This window comes from Ambystoma mexicanum, chromosome 10, assembly GCF_040938575.1.
Source record: "Ambystoma mexicanum isolate Mex_15411 chromosome 10, UKY_AmexF1_1, whole genome shotgun sequence".
In the NCBI taxonomy this organism is placed as follows: domain Eukaryota; kingdom Metazoa; phylum Chordata; class Amphibia; order Caudata; family Ambystomatidae; genus Ambystoma; species Ambystoma mexicanum.
This window is the reverse complement of record NC_090932.1, coordinates 1,591,181,957-1,591,195,816: the sequence shown is the minus strand read 5'-3', so window position 1 is coordinate 1,591,195,816 and position 13,860 is coordinate 1,591,181,957. Positions and strand designations below refer to the sequence as shown.

Genomic DNA, 13,860 nt, shown 5'->3' with positions numbered 1-13,860 from the left:
GTGCTGGCTCCGGATGTGAGTTCCAGCAACCCAGGTAGTTGAGGGGCAGGTGCTGGGACCCTGACCTCAAGTGAATCCCCATTGAGGACCATCTAACACCTCATCACTGAAGGTAAAAGATGGAGACCCTGTGACTCGAGGGAAGCTAAGGCAGGATAACCTGTTGTGTCAAGAACTTTGTGTAAATCCCAAAAGTGCCTGTAATTGGCGAAGTGGGAGCAAATCCTTGAATGTGCATTCTGGGGACTTGTAGTCCAAAAGAGCAAAACTGTGAGACAGAGTGGTCTGGCGTCGTATGTTTTCCCAATCGAAGGTCTCTGTAAGGTATCCAGCTGAGAAGTGGCAGAAGTGAAGGTTAAAGAGTTGTAAAGAATTGTAAATCTAAGTGGTCCAGCAAAGGGTCAAGCAAAATCCTGCGCGCAGTTGAAAGTCTTCGATTCTGATGTCAAAAGGGATCTGAGCCCATAAGAGGGGAATCCATGGTCCGAGCCCGGATGAGGGAGACCAAATTGTGAGCATGAAGCATTGTGTGAAAAGGGATCTGAGCCCGGATGAGGGAGATCAAGTGGTGAATTGTGAACATTGTAGAAAAGGGGTCTGAGACCGGACGAGGGGGACCCGTGGTATGAGCCCAAAATAGGGAGACCAATTGTGAATTTATGAAGGTGAGAATCTTGACAAACGAAAGGAACTTTTGTGTTTTGTTTGCTACATCACTCTGCATTAACCCTTTAAGTGCCATGGGTATTTCCCCCCAGTGCCAAGGCCTTTTTTGGTGATTTCGGTATGTGGCCATTCAATGGCTTGTAACTTTTTTGTTACAAGTGGGTGGGGCAGTAAGGTTTGGGCACCCCAGGGTCAGATTGGCACACCGATGTGCCCCTCTGCGCCAACTCAAGTTTAGTAACAAAGAAAATAATTCAAAATGGCAGGCTGCCCTTTAGTGGGGGATGAGGGGCCCCCTACACCGCTGGGGAATTTTCTAATGTGTAGGGGGGTGCACCTCTCCACCCCCACCCCAATTGGAGGGGTGGCGCATCTCATGTTGCCCTCCCCGGGGGCAGATAAGGAGGGGGCTGTCCTGCGCTCCTCCCTGGGCTCAGGCGTCGCTTCCTAGGAGCAGATATCTGGTCCCAGGGAGGGCTGCATGACATGGCACCCAATCCATTGCGGTGAGGGGTTGGGGGAGTCAACGCCCCATCCCATTAGAAAATTCCCTGTCCCTTTGAGGTTCCCCACTGCCCCCCCTAAAAATCGTTCCACCATTTTCACTTTTTTCCTTTGGTAACCCAACCCCCCTTGGCGCAGAGGGGCACATTGGTGTGCCAATCTGGCCCCGGGGTGCCCAAACCTTACAGCCCCACCCATTGGGGGGCCTTTTCCCACAATTTTTGGGGGCCCTCTCCTCCCTCACCCCAAATGGGTGGCGGGGGCACCTCATGGGCCTCCTAAAACGGCTGCGTGAGGTACACCACCTGGTGGTCCAGTGGGGGGGCTCACTCCCCCCAACACCAGCCATACTAATTTATTTTTTTCCCCCACCCCTGGGGGCAGATGGTCACCCATCCGCCCCAAGGGGTCTCCATACCATGTGGGGGAGGGGGGTGCTTACCTAGTAAGCTGCCATCCCACCTCCCCCTCTGTAACACATCCCTGGTGTCTAGTGGCCATTGCTGGTCCTTGATCGAGTACCCTACGCCCAATCCAGGAGCAGCAATGCTTATAAACAGGGTGTTTGCCGGAAAGGGGAGAATCTCCCTTTCCAATGGCACCATTCCTGAAAAAATCCCTGGTGGCTAGGGCCCCCAAACCTCCCCCCTTCCCATCACGTTTTTTTTCCACCCGTTTTGATTTTTGTTTATGCCCCCACCCCTGGGGGCAGATAGTCTCCTGTCTGCCCCCAGGGGTCTTTATATATGTGCCCCCATGCTTTGGGGGTTGGGGGGGAGAGGGCTGCTTACTGTAAGCAGCCCCCCTCTCCTCCACGTCACAAACGTATCCCTGTTGGTGCAGTGGGCATTGCTGGGCACGAATCGAGCGCTCTGCTCCCTCTCCGCACCCAGCAATGCTGTCACACAGGGTGTCGTTGGAAAGGAGAATCTCCCCTTCCAACGACACCTCCCTCGATCTCCTGCTTGAAATACAGCCAGATACCGAGGTGGAGAAAGGTGAAGACTCGCCTTCTATTTTCACCGCAGCAGCCCGAAATGGCTGCTGCGGTGAAAATTACTTTCACTTTCACGTCGGCGTGCTTTACGCACTCAGACGTGAAACTGAAGGTAATCCAGCCCCCTGGCAGTGAGGGGGTTAAATTACTGCTTTGCAGGGATCGCTCAAAACAAGGTGCCAAAAAGGACGAGCTATCTCGTCCTTGGCACTACGGAGGTAATGTCAAGGACGAGATACCTCGCCCTTGGCACTTAAGGGGTTAAGAGACTTTGAATGGCAAAGAGACTTTGGCACAGAAGCACCTGATACTGAGATATTGAACTGTAAGAGCAACAAAAGGAACTACAGGTACCAGCAGTCACTGGGAAAGAAAGTAATAATGTGTGCTTTGACAAGTAAAGTGAACTTCAGTTTCAAGGCGGTGGAAGCCTGTATTCTGACAAAGGAAGTCTGCATTTGACAAGCAAAGTGAACTTTGTTTCAAGGCAGAGTAAGCCTGTGTTTTGATAAGAGACGTTTCTTTTGAGAATCCTTTTTATTTCTTAAAGACTTTACCAGAGTGGTGTGAGACCAGCTGAACCATTGAACAGTGTCCTCGTGCCAAGGAAGCCAGAGTGTGCATGATGCTCGATCGTGCTACCTTGTCCTGTGCTGAAAACGTGGGAAAGGGACGCCAACTGTTCAACTGTGCTGACATATTGTTTTGTGAACACTTTCCTTTTTTTTTTGTTGCATACATTACTGTCCCACACCATTTTGTATTTAGAAGTACGGATTGGCTATATGCTTATTAGGATAGGCCCTTTTACTTTGACAGACTCGACTAGGACTGCATTATTATTATTTGATGGTTGTAGCTTACTCCCATCCTTAGATTTAGGTTTAGATAGGCGTTTAACCAACCCTTTAAAATTCAATAAACACCCTGTGTCTCATATCGGTCTTCATTGATGATACCAAGCCTTTCCTTAGACACTGCACGCACAAATCGTTTTCAAGTCTTGCTGCATCATCTATAAGGCAGTTGCTCTCAAGTCACCCAGCTACCCCACCGAGAAACTCAGCATCTCTGGCGGACAACGCACCACCAGAAGCCAGGATACGTGCAGACTTGCAATCTGCTGCTGCAAGAAAGAAAGGACCAGAAAACAAGCCTTCCCTGCCTACGCCCCAAGACTATGGAACCTTTTCCCAGTCGGCATCAGACTCGCCCCCACGCTCCTACAATTCAGAAAATAACTCAAAACCCACTTCTTCAAGGAGTGTTGCCTCTTCAACACCTAGGTCATCATATTGCCCGTTGCGCCACCTGACTCGCTAGACGTCGCCCGCCCATCTGCCCCCCGGTACAGCTGTACCCCTCCTCTGTGCCCCTTTCTATCCTACCCCCACTGTATATCTGTTCTGTTTTTACCTCTGAAAAGTTCTCAGTTTTGCATCTGCAATGTTGTGCACATCCTGTAAACCACTCGGTTATGTATCTGCATTGTTGTATACCTCTGTAAAGCGCTTAGTTGCTTCTCAAAGCTAGGTCCGCACTCAAAAATATCATGAAAATAATAATGGACGTTCTTAAGGAGGCATGTAAACCTAATACTAGACATTGCTATTTCAACAAACGGAAATGCGTTATTATTTTGTGTAGATTACATTGCATCAGTCCTATTGACTGCACACCTTCTCATATTGGTCTATACCTTCTTTACCTCTGATTCAGGGATAGCCTTTAATTCGCTGAAAGTGCATCTTGCCGCTCTTTCTGCTTACTCCACCTCGCAAAGTAAAGTTTCCTGGTGGAAAGTCCCTGTCATTAAAGCCTTTATGGAAGGGGTCAAAAGAGTACACCCTCCAATTTCTAATCCACCTCCCGCATGGGACTTGAATGTGGTTCTTACTAAACATATGGGCCCTCATTTGAGCCATTGCATTACACCAGTCTTAAGTGTCTCACTTATAAGACAGCTTTTCTCGTGGCCATTACATCTTTGAGGGCATGTGAACTGCAGGCTCTCTGTCCAAGACCCATTTATACCCACTCACAAGGACAAAGTGGTTTTGCGCACACATCCATGTTTCTCTCCTAAATTCATCTCAAAGTTCCATGTCAACCAGTCTATAGAACTTCCAGCCTTTTTTCAAAATCCCACAAATTCAGAGAGAAGCTTCCATACACTAGATGTAATGAGAGCTGTAATGTATAGAACACAGATAAATTCATTGTTTCCATTGCCACTGGAAGAGGAGGGGATCCTGTCTCTAAGTCGGCCATTGCAAAGTGGATTGTGAAATGCATACAAATGTGTCATTCTCTTTTAAAGAGAATCTTACCCTTTTCGCCCAGAGCTCACTCTACTCGAGTCACAAGGGGCTACCTCAGCTTTCATTGCAAATGTACCTTTAGATGCATTTGTAAGGCAGCTGCTTGGAGTTCCGATCACACTTTGACACAACATTACTACTTAGATACACATTCTAAAACTGACTCCTAGTTGGGTCAAGTGGTGCCAAGATATCTTTTTGCGCTGTACCTTCAGACAACCCACCACCATCTCGAGGTACTGCTGGCTAGTCTATGCTCAGAATGTGATTGCTAGCAGATCCACAAGCCTCAGAAGCCATACATTATTTACCGTAATCGTATTTCTGATGCTTGTATCTGCTTAGATTCACATGCACCCGCCCTTCCTCCCCGCATGGAGTTGAAGGTACATAGACATCTATCACCTGCACCCTCTTGTCAGAAACAAAACTGTCAGAGGGAACTCGGCCCACAAAAGGATCATGGATACAATACAATGTCGCACAGGGATAGTATTACAAACATGCCAAAATTCAATACTCTGCACCTACCACTAGATGTCTACTTATGCACAACATGTAAATCTAAGCAGATACAAAGAACCAAAATACGATTACAGTAAGTAATGTGTGTCATGTGTGTGTGTGTTTGGGAGGGGAGGAGAGCCTTTGATTGGGTGGTGTGATTAATCCAATGGAGTCATCACAGCTTCCCCGGCGGTAGCCTCCTCCCATGTGGTCAGGGGTTGGCAGCGGCTACCTGATCCTGAGCCTGGGAGCGGCTATATGAGAGAGGGTCACATGGGACGAGATGGCCACCATGGGGATGTCATGGCTTCATTGGATGAGACGTGGTATCCCCTAGTTTCCCTTGAGGGAGGCTTATTGTTATGCTAATTCTCTTTCAACTAGGACTGATCTTCCATGTGACATCTTTGAAAAAGATTCTCCGACTTTTATGTATCAGAAACCATTAATGAACTTCAATTCCCACAACCACCTAAGTGCTGAGACGAGGAGGATGAAGGAATTGACACAGAGCAACAAGTGTATGGAGTATGCTAGTTGTGGGGTGAAGGTACCTGTACGCAGACCTTTAAATATGCAAACCAGAGGGTAAGAGGCAGCTCAGGAGAAGAAGTGACTGCTTCAGGGAAGGCGGACAGAGGCTGCAGGCACGAGTCTGCATGCAGAAGCTGGAGGCATGAGCTCGCTTGGCGCAGCGAAGGGGCTCACTGGCAGAGAAGGAAAGAGACATGGTGCGAGCGAGGTATGCCGTGGAGACGGCCGGAACTGTGAGAGGGTCCCTTGGCGTCCCGCAACCCGGAGAAGCAGCGTGGTCCTTATCGGAGGAGCCAACATGCAGTAGTGGAGCCACGAGGAAGCCTGGAGAGACATCCAAGCCTTCCAGAGTGGGAAGCAGGTGGCGAAGGTTTGCCACGTAAGCTACAGAGAACCTATGAGTCTGCCAGAGCAGAGTGGGGACCCCAGAGCGTTTCGGTGGACGCACCAAAGAGAAATAGAACATTGTGAAGTTGCAGAAAGTGAAATGACAAGAAGAATGTTTGATTTGAAAAGGTAGAAGATTTTGAACATTGTAAAACTACTGACAGTAAAGTAATAAGAAGATTGTTTGCCAAGTAGATATACCAAGCCAACCGGAAAGGTATATGCTACTTGGGAATAAAGAGAGACTGTAAGATAAGAGAGGTCCTGGAAAGCATTCACCAGGCAGTTGTGAATACAAGAGTGTTGATAAGAAAATACCTGGCAAGCATACACCAGGCAGTTATGAATACAAGGGTGGCGCCAAGAGAAGTCCTGGCAGTGAAGTAGGCCAGGCAATTGTGAGTGCAAGAGAAGTCCTAGCAGGAGAGTCCACCAGGCAGCTGAAAGTGCATGAAGAGTCCTGGCTGGGTTAGTATATCAGGCAAATTGCAAACCTACAAGGCGTATCAGGCAGAAACAGTGTTTGATAAACAAGGAAGGAACTATAAAAAGGAATTTTTTTGTGAAAGAGGAACTTGCAAGGCTGTTTCGTGTTTGTCCAACAGGATTGTTGTGGGCTAAGACGGACACAAAGGAACTGTTCGACCCAGAGATATTTGTGATACCAATGAAAAATCCAGGGGAAGGGAATCCCCCTCTGAAATTAAGGTCCTTTCCGAATTTGGAGAACATTTACTTTGGAGCTATTCTATTTTTATTTAAGAACCCTTTTGCAAATACCAGGTTACAGACATTTCCCTTATCACGTTTTTATTTGTTTTAGTGTGAGAGCCAGGATAGATTGTTTTGGACACAAGGACATCTTTTTGACAATATCCTTAGTTTTTGGTGTCTAGGTAAACTCCTCTTTAGCCTAGGGTCAAGCTCATTTCAGTTGAATAAAAGTCTTAAACCAAAAATATGACAACTTTGTTTCCAGCTTTCATTTCTGACTCCTCAGAGTGGGGGCTGAGGAGGGGAACAGTCTCTAGACCCTGAACGGAAAGCTTATTTTTGATTGTTGTTCTGGGCAAAGCCAACATGAGTGTTTGTATGTGGGACTACTGGCAAACATTGGTGCAGCCGGTATGAACAGATTTATTTTACAGTGTACTGCATTTTTAGAGGCATTTTGAGCAAAGCTAGCATGTGTTCTTACATGTGGATACTGATGTATATTGGTGCAGCCAGTATTGTGGATATGAATAGTGATTTGATGAGCATCAGCTAAAGGTGGCTTTATGGTGTCGGACATTAGCAAGAAAGCTGGCGCTATCTCTGAGGCACAAGGAGATATTATTCCTTAGTGTGCTGCAAATCTAACCATCATATTAGATACAGACCACATAATGTTTTGTCATTTACATATCGTTTTGTCATTTACATATGACACATGATTTTAAAAATCTTCTTAATATGTTACACAATGCTTATTTTGTACCCACACCCACACCTAAGCACAAGCATTTGTGTCACTTAGGTATATTTGTATTGCACCAGCTGTCCAGTGGAGCCAAACGTAGCTCATGGTAGCTGTTGGTGTCGGGCCAACCAGGATCCCATGGGCTGTTTGTTTGTTTTCATGGAATTCATAAAGCATCAACTCATCTATTGGTTATTTAAGAACCCTTTTGCCTGTTAACCTGCAAAACTGACTGCAAACCATGTGACTGTTTACCCAATTTTATACAGAAAGTTTGTTGTAAAAAGCACCTATCTGCAACACAAGTGTACTTAAACAGCACTCTGCAACTGAAGTCAAGACTTTTCAGACACTATCATAGCTACATGCAATTATAAGTGCTGGAAGGACATAACTGAGTTTGCAGGAGTTCTGCCAACACCGCAGGGTCAGTCGTTTTTCAAAGAAGCGAGCTGGGGGTAGATCTCTGTCTTCGGCTGGGGCCTCCCTCTGGAACAGCCTCCTTGCCACTCTGAAACTTGAGGAGAACCATCTCTGGTTCCGGAAGCACCACAAGACCTTACCCTTTGCTTCTGCCTTCGCTGCTCCCCTCCCCTGCTAATCTGCTCTGTTCTGGGCATCGTGCACCTGGCTTACACTCCGACTCTTGGGCCCAGGTACCTGCTCACCCTGCCACACACCCGCACTGCCTCATGGAGATCCCTTGCACTGGGGTCTGAATCTGTAACCATACAGTCCCCCACCCCATCTTCTTTTTTGCATTTGTCAGACACAACCTGTCTGTTGCCTTATACATAGCACTTGACATTTGCTGGCTGCTCTACCTCTGTGTGTTGCTTTTTACTATTTATGTATTTATTATTTATCTGTATTCCTTTGCTCAGCACTTTCCACTTCTCCCCCTCCCTTGCACTTTTCACTTTCCCTCTCCCATGCAATTGTGCATTCTCAACGTCACTGGGCCTAGTAAGATCGTTGTTTGTACTCCCTTGTTCCCCTCCCTTGCCTCGTTGCGGTCTGAAACACGAGTGCGATACAAATAAAATATCAATACAAACAAGTTGTTTCATGACAAATTGGTAGTTTTAATGACATTCTGGAATCTATGGCAGATTATATTGACATGTCTTTTAGAGGCATGCGTCTGGGTCTGTCATTCAGGGAGAGGTGTCTGGTAAAAAGCACCAAACTCATCACAGAAGCCCAGCAGAAAGTGCAGCCCTTCCTGTTTGAAACCCCACTCTTCCACTCTGAAGCTAGTCTTCTTTTTGTCAAATTCCTCAGCCACTGTAAAGTCTTTAACAGCTATAACTAAGCCCCAGCACAAACAATCCACCTCTTCTAGCCAGAAAGGAGTCTTGAACAAGGTCTTCCAAGTGTTGAGAGGGTTAAAGCATAGTGCTAAGACACTCAAGTTCACAGGGACTCCTCATTAACGGCACAAGAAGTGGTAGCACCCCAGAAAAGTGTTCGCTCCTGCACCTTCAACCCAGGAATGCACCACCCCAATTGCAGGCAGAGTTGCATTTGTTTTCTGAATTCCTATGAGAACATCTCCAAAAATCCTTTGATTGTTTTGGGGTGGACAAGTGTTTTTGTCTTCAGCTCCTTTGATTTTCCGTGACCAAACAACTTTTAATAAACTTTGGACAAAGATTGCCAAGCTTTTGAAGATGAATGCAACAGAGTTTAGATTTCATACCTGCTTTTTTGCAGTGCTTAAGAAGGGTAAAGTCGGTGTAAGTACCATTTTCCATCTCTACAACCCTATGTTCCGAAGTAGAAGTTAAAGATCGTCACCTCTGTTCAGACCTCGTCAGATCCTCAGCCGGGGAGTTGGATGTGTGCTCTGGATGTGCAGGATGCATAGATGCATATTCCCATTGGGCCACAACTTCGAAAATATGTTTGACTTGCCACAAATCCAGGTTGATTTTAATTCAACGTTCCACCCTTCAGACTCTGGTCTGCCTTCTTTGTAAGAAGGTCATGGCAGCAGCAATAACCTTTATCCATCGAAGATTTCATATTTAGCACTGCCTCAACGATTGGCTTGGTCTTATGAAAGCAGCGTCTCTGCTTACAAACCTGGACTTGCCATTTTCCAAGGGCTTATTCATTATACTCTGATTAAAAAAAAAGGATCCCTGCTGGAGAATCTGATTGTGGAGTCCCTTTCTACATACTGGATTGTAAGATTTCTAACGCTATGGACTTCTTCTAAGGGTGGGAAGCTGCAACAGTAACTCTTCACGTGCATGATATACAGGTGCTATGAGGATCTAGACATGGCATAAATGTTCTACAACTCAAGGCATTTTCCTAGAACTCGAGAGCTTTTTATTTACCATCAATGGATCAAGGGTATTGTGATGGACTATACCATGGCCATGTTCTTTTCAGTTATGCACCTAGCACAAAAATGGTGGTACTGGATAATCCAGAGAAATATCCTCAGAGGGACTACACATCTTGCAGGAGTGAGAGCAGACTCATTGGGCAGATTTACTTATACATTCGATTACCAAATATTCAACAGCTGATGTTGTCCTCTGTTTGAACACATGGACTGGCCACTGTATGTCTATTGAAGTAAACTAGGAAAAGGCTCTCTAGGGAATGTGTACCTTCTCCCTTTGAAAGCGCTAACCCTTTACAACTCTCTATTTGCTGGCCAAAGTTCTTCACACACAAGAGGTCTCTGAACTGTCATATAATATTACTTGACATGGCTCAATCGATTGTGGTTTTCAGAATTATAATTTCTTAGAATGATCCCCGGAAACCCCATTGAGGAGAAAAGTGCTGACACAATAGTGGAGTAGGGAGCAATTCTGCATACATCCCCAAATGAATGTCATTACCCTAATGCCAGAGGTCCTCATTTATGTTGACTCGGGTTTTTCATCAGAGAATCTAAAGATCTAGAGGGCATCATTAATGATTATACTGGGAACCAATGCACAAGTAAGTGGGCACTTCTTTGTTTACTCGTGTGTGCGATGGGTGGTAAACTTTTCAAATGTACCGTTAATGATTTTGTATCTTTCATTTGAAACTCAACTGATGCATGAGCTACACATCCGCTTTGCAGGCATATTGGAATTCTTGGACAGACAACCTTTCTTTTTTCAATCATATGCTGAAGAGTCTGTTAAATTGCCTGAAAAGTCTGCCACAGTCTTAATCGGTTTCCCAACCTAGAACTTAAATGTTCTTCTCTCAGCACTGGTGCATAGCCCTTTAGAACGGTTTGCCTCTGCAGACATGAAAGTTGCACAACGGAAGGCTGCTTTCCTGCTGCCTTTATCTTCTGCTTGAAGGATCAGTGAATTAAAGGCTTTGTGTTCAGAAGCCTCATTCTTAATTTTTCAAAAGTAGTATTATGTACACATCCTAATTTTCTTCCAGGTCTATCTGAGTCTCATCTTATTTGAGAGATTCATCTACCAATATTTTCTTTATAATGCAGAGTTGAAGACAATGAGACCTCCCACGTATCACATTGATAGGACGGACGAGATCAGAAGTTCAGACCATTGGATTGTCTCTCAAGGTGGCAACTACCATTGCCTACTGGATTGTGGCTTGCATTTTGAAGGTCTTTGCTGGGGAACATTAAGCCTCCTAAGGCACTTCACACCATGAGAGCCAAAACTGCCAAAACAGTGTTTTGAAGGCCTGTTCATTTTAGAGGACATTTGTCAGTGATTACATAGGCTACTCCCCATGCAATCTGTGAACATTATTCCATGGATGTTTGCTCAAGGGCAGATTCACATTTTAGGCAGGGAGTGCTGCTTAACATGTATTAATTAGTTTTTCTTAGTACTTGTGGCATATGCAGGTTCTTTCATCCGTCCACATTTTAAAGTGATTTGTAATCTACCAAAGTATGGAGAAAAGGGGACAGGACATTAGGAGTAAGAGCATTTTACACACTGTAGTGTATAGTGTACTTGTAGTCTATAGTACCCGTTCTACATACATCCTGCACAGCACTGCCCATAATAATTGCAGCAACTCTGTAACACTGCTACAAATACTCATGATCAGGGCCATGAGTATGAGCGAGGGAAGTGCAGTCTGTGGGCTTGTCCATGCTAGCTCCCTGCCTCATTTATTTCTGCAATATTAGAGCTGCTTCAGTCTTATTGTCAGGTCGTCTTAGAACTGAATGTTCCCAAAATTGACATAGAAAGGGGACTATGGAGTAGGAGTACATTAACATCTTCCTAGTAGTATATTGTATGAAGTGTCAAAAAGCATATTATTTACAGTCAAACACATGAGCTAAATTCAGTGCCCAGAAACAACCTTTACAACACCCCACAACTTTAAGGTCAATGGGCATGACCTCTTTTTTTGCAACTAAAAATATAGCCCTAGTCGAGAGGTTGTTTGGATTTTCAATTGGTCAACCATTGAGAGGTTGTCGGCTTAACTTTTCTCCCTCAGACACATGAACAGAAGGACTATACCGGCAACGTGCCTGCAGGTATGCAGAAGCCATCTTCGAATGGTGCTCCCACCCATTAGAGAGCAGTAAAGCAATCTCGAAAATAACTTTTTACAAACATTCTGAATGCTTCTTTTCTGTTTCTTGTAAGATACATTTTGTAATCATTCTTTTTATCCAATATATTTGGCTTCCTAGGAGGAAGCCACAATGTTTGAGAATGGTCGCCACCTTCATTTCACAGTCGTGAAAGTCTGTCTGTAAGTCCGTTTCTGTGGCGGCAAGGGGCAGGCAAACAAAGATGACTAGTGCAGGCTTCACTGGGTATGTTCTCCACTTGTCCTGCTTTTTGCAGACTAGCGGGTAGGCACAGCCGCTTTCACCAAGACATAGTTACACAGAATGCTAAGAGTTTTTTCTGGGGTGATGCATGCTCTCCAAAATGCACTCTATTCTCTAACCCCACAAGTAGGAGGCACCAGGGCAAAATTAATTTGTGTAGTCATACTCTAATGTACACTGGATAGAGACTTGTCAGAAATCTGAAACACCTTCAGGTGTAGTGTCACAAAGCCGAGAAGGATGGACACACATAGACTTCGATTTAAGGTTTGACAAGGTTTTATTTAAGGGTAAACAGTACTGGTGTGATGCAACAGGTAAGTGATGAAGCCCATTAGTTCTTGGCTCCAAAAACTAGGATAAGGACAACAATGAAACAGGATGGCTTCTCTATAAGTCCCAGAATAAATTAATCAAAGTTCTTCTGCTTGAGTCTTAGCAGCAAATAAAAAGAAAGTTCATAGGCTTCCAATAGTCTCAAAAGGTCTAGGCCCCTCCCTGCAATCCTTGAGGTAGGGGAGGGAGTGGAGTTCAGTAATCCACAATATGGGGTGCTTCACTGGTCCCCGGCACTTTTTTCAAACTATGTCCCGAGTTGCTGTCTTCTCCTTCCTTGTCGGGAAATCTTCCAGGGGTTAAACTACCCTCTGCCGATGTCCAGATCTTAGCACCTACAGGAATGATGAACATTTTACAGTTATCTTACTCTGAATATTTTGCCATAAAATGGAATTATTTCAATATGTTTTTCACAAGATATTACATGGCAGTGAGAATGCATTTTGTTTATTTCAGCGGGAGATAATATCTCAGTATTAGGTTCCACTAATATATTACTTTGTCTGTTCTTGATTAAGCCCTATGTGCATACTTAAGCTGTTATGTGTTTTGCCAAAGCAGGAATTTTCACATCTTTAAAATCCTTTATAAAACAAATAGGACATTTCCTGGTCTGTATGTAAATCATAGTTGGTACAGTTAATAATTCTGGGCAAGAAACAAGGTAGGGGTAAAATTCTTTCAATTAGCAGCTACAAATAGCTTGTGCCTATTGAGGAGTTCCTCGTAGCCTGTGCCATTGATGCAGAAAGAGGTTAAATGTCACCAAGCTTAAGCTTCATCAGCGACCCTCTTCCATTCCTTTATCTACTATAATCCTATATTATTCCTCACAGTGACCTCCTGTTAACTCCCTTTCGCCTCATCACATGCTCACTCCACCGCCTGTCTGCCACAAGGTGAATAACATGCATTGGGAATCTTCCCTCACTGTCTAAGACTCTCCAAACTGCTCCTTCTCTCTTCTTGCTTTTTTCCGAGTGGCTGTACCACCTCATGGTCTATCTCCACTGCCTCATGCTGATGCCTCCCTGCCTTCTCCTTCTCTTAATCTCTCTTAATCTCTCACCACCTCCTTCTCTCAATGTCTTACACCTACTTTCTGCCAACTCACTACCTTCATCGCCTGATATTTCACCACCTTCTCCTGATGTCTCTAACATCCTCTTCATAAATCGCTGTCTGTTCCCAGAGTCTGTCTTCCACCACCTGATATCCCTCATTCTCTTTGCCACACCCTTCATCCTTGTTCCCAACCAGTCTCCTGCTCTCCCAGTCACCTTTTTTCCTCTCCTTCCAGTCTCCTCCTCTCTTCTAAATCGCATCTTCTCTCCTGTAGCCT

General features: G+C 45.1%; 2 protein-coding genes across 2 annotated transcripts in view; one reads left to right on the top strand and one right to left on the bottom strand.

The window, feature by feature from the left end:
* Positions 1-13,860, top strand: part of ESS2 (ess-2 splicing factor homolog) — a 374,781-nt gene that overhangs the window by 339,207 nt on the left and 21,714 nt on the right. The window lies entirely within an intron of this gene.
* The window catches only part of TSSK2 (testis specific serine kinase 2), an 81,326-nt gene continuing 79,906 nt past the window's right edge, over positions 12,441-13,860 (bottom strand). The window contains exon 2 of the mRNA XM_069619941.1: positions 12,441-12,850. Within this exon, the coding sequence (XP_069476042.1) occupies positions 12,711-12,850 (140 nt within the window). The 3' untranslated portion in view covers positions 12,441-12,710. The remainder of the gene's footprint in view (positions 12,851-13,860) is intronic.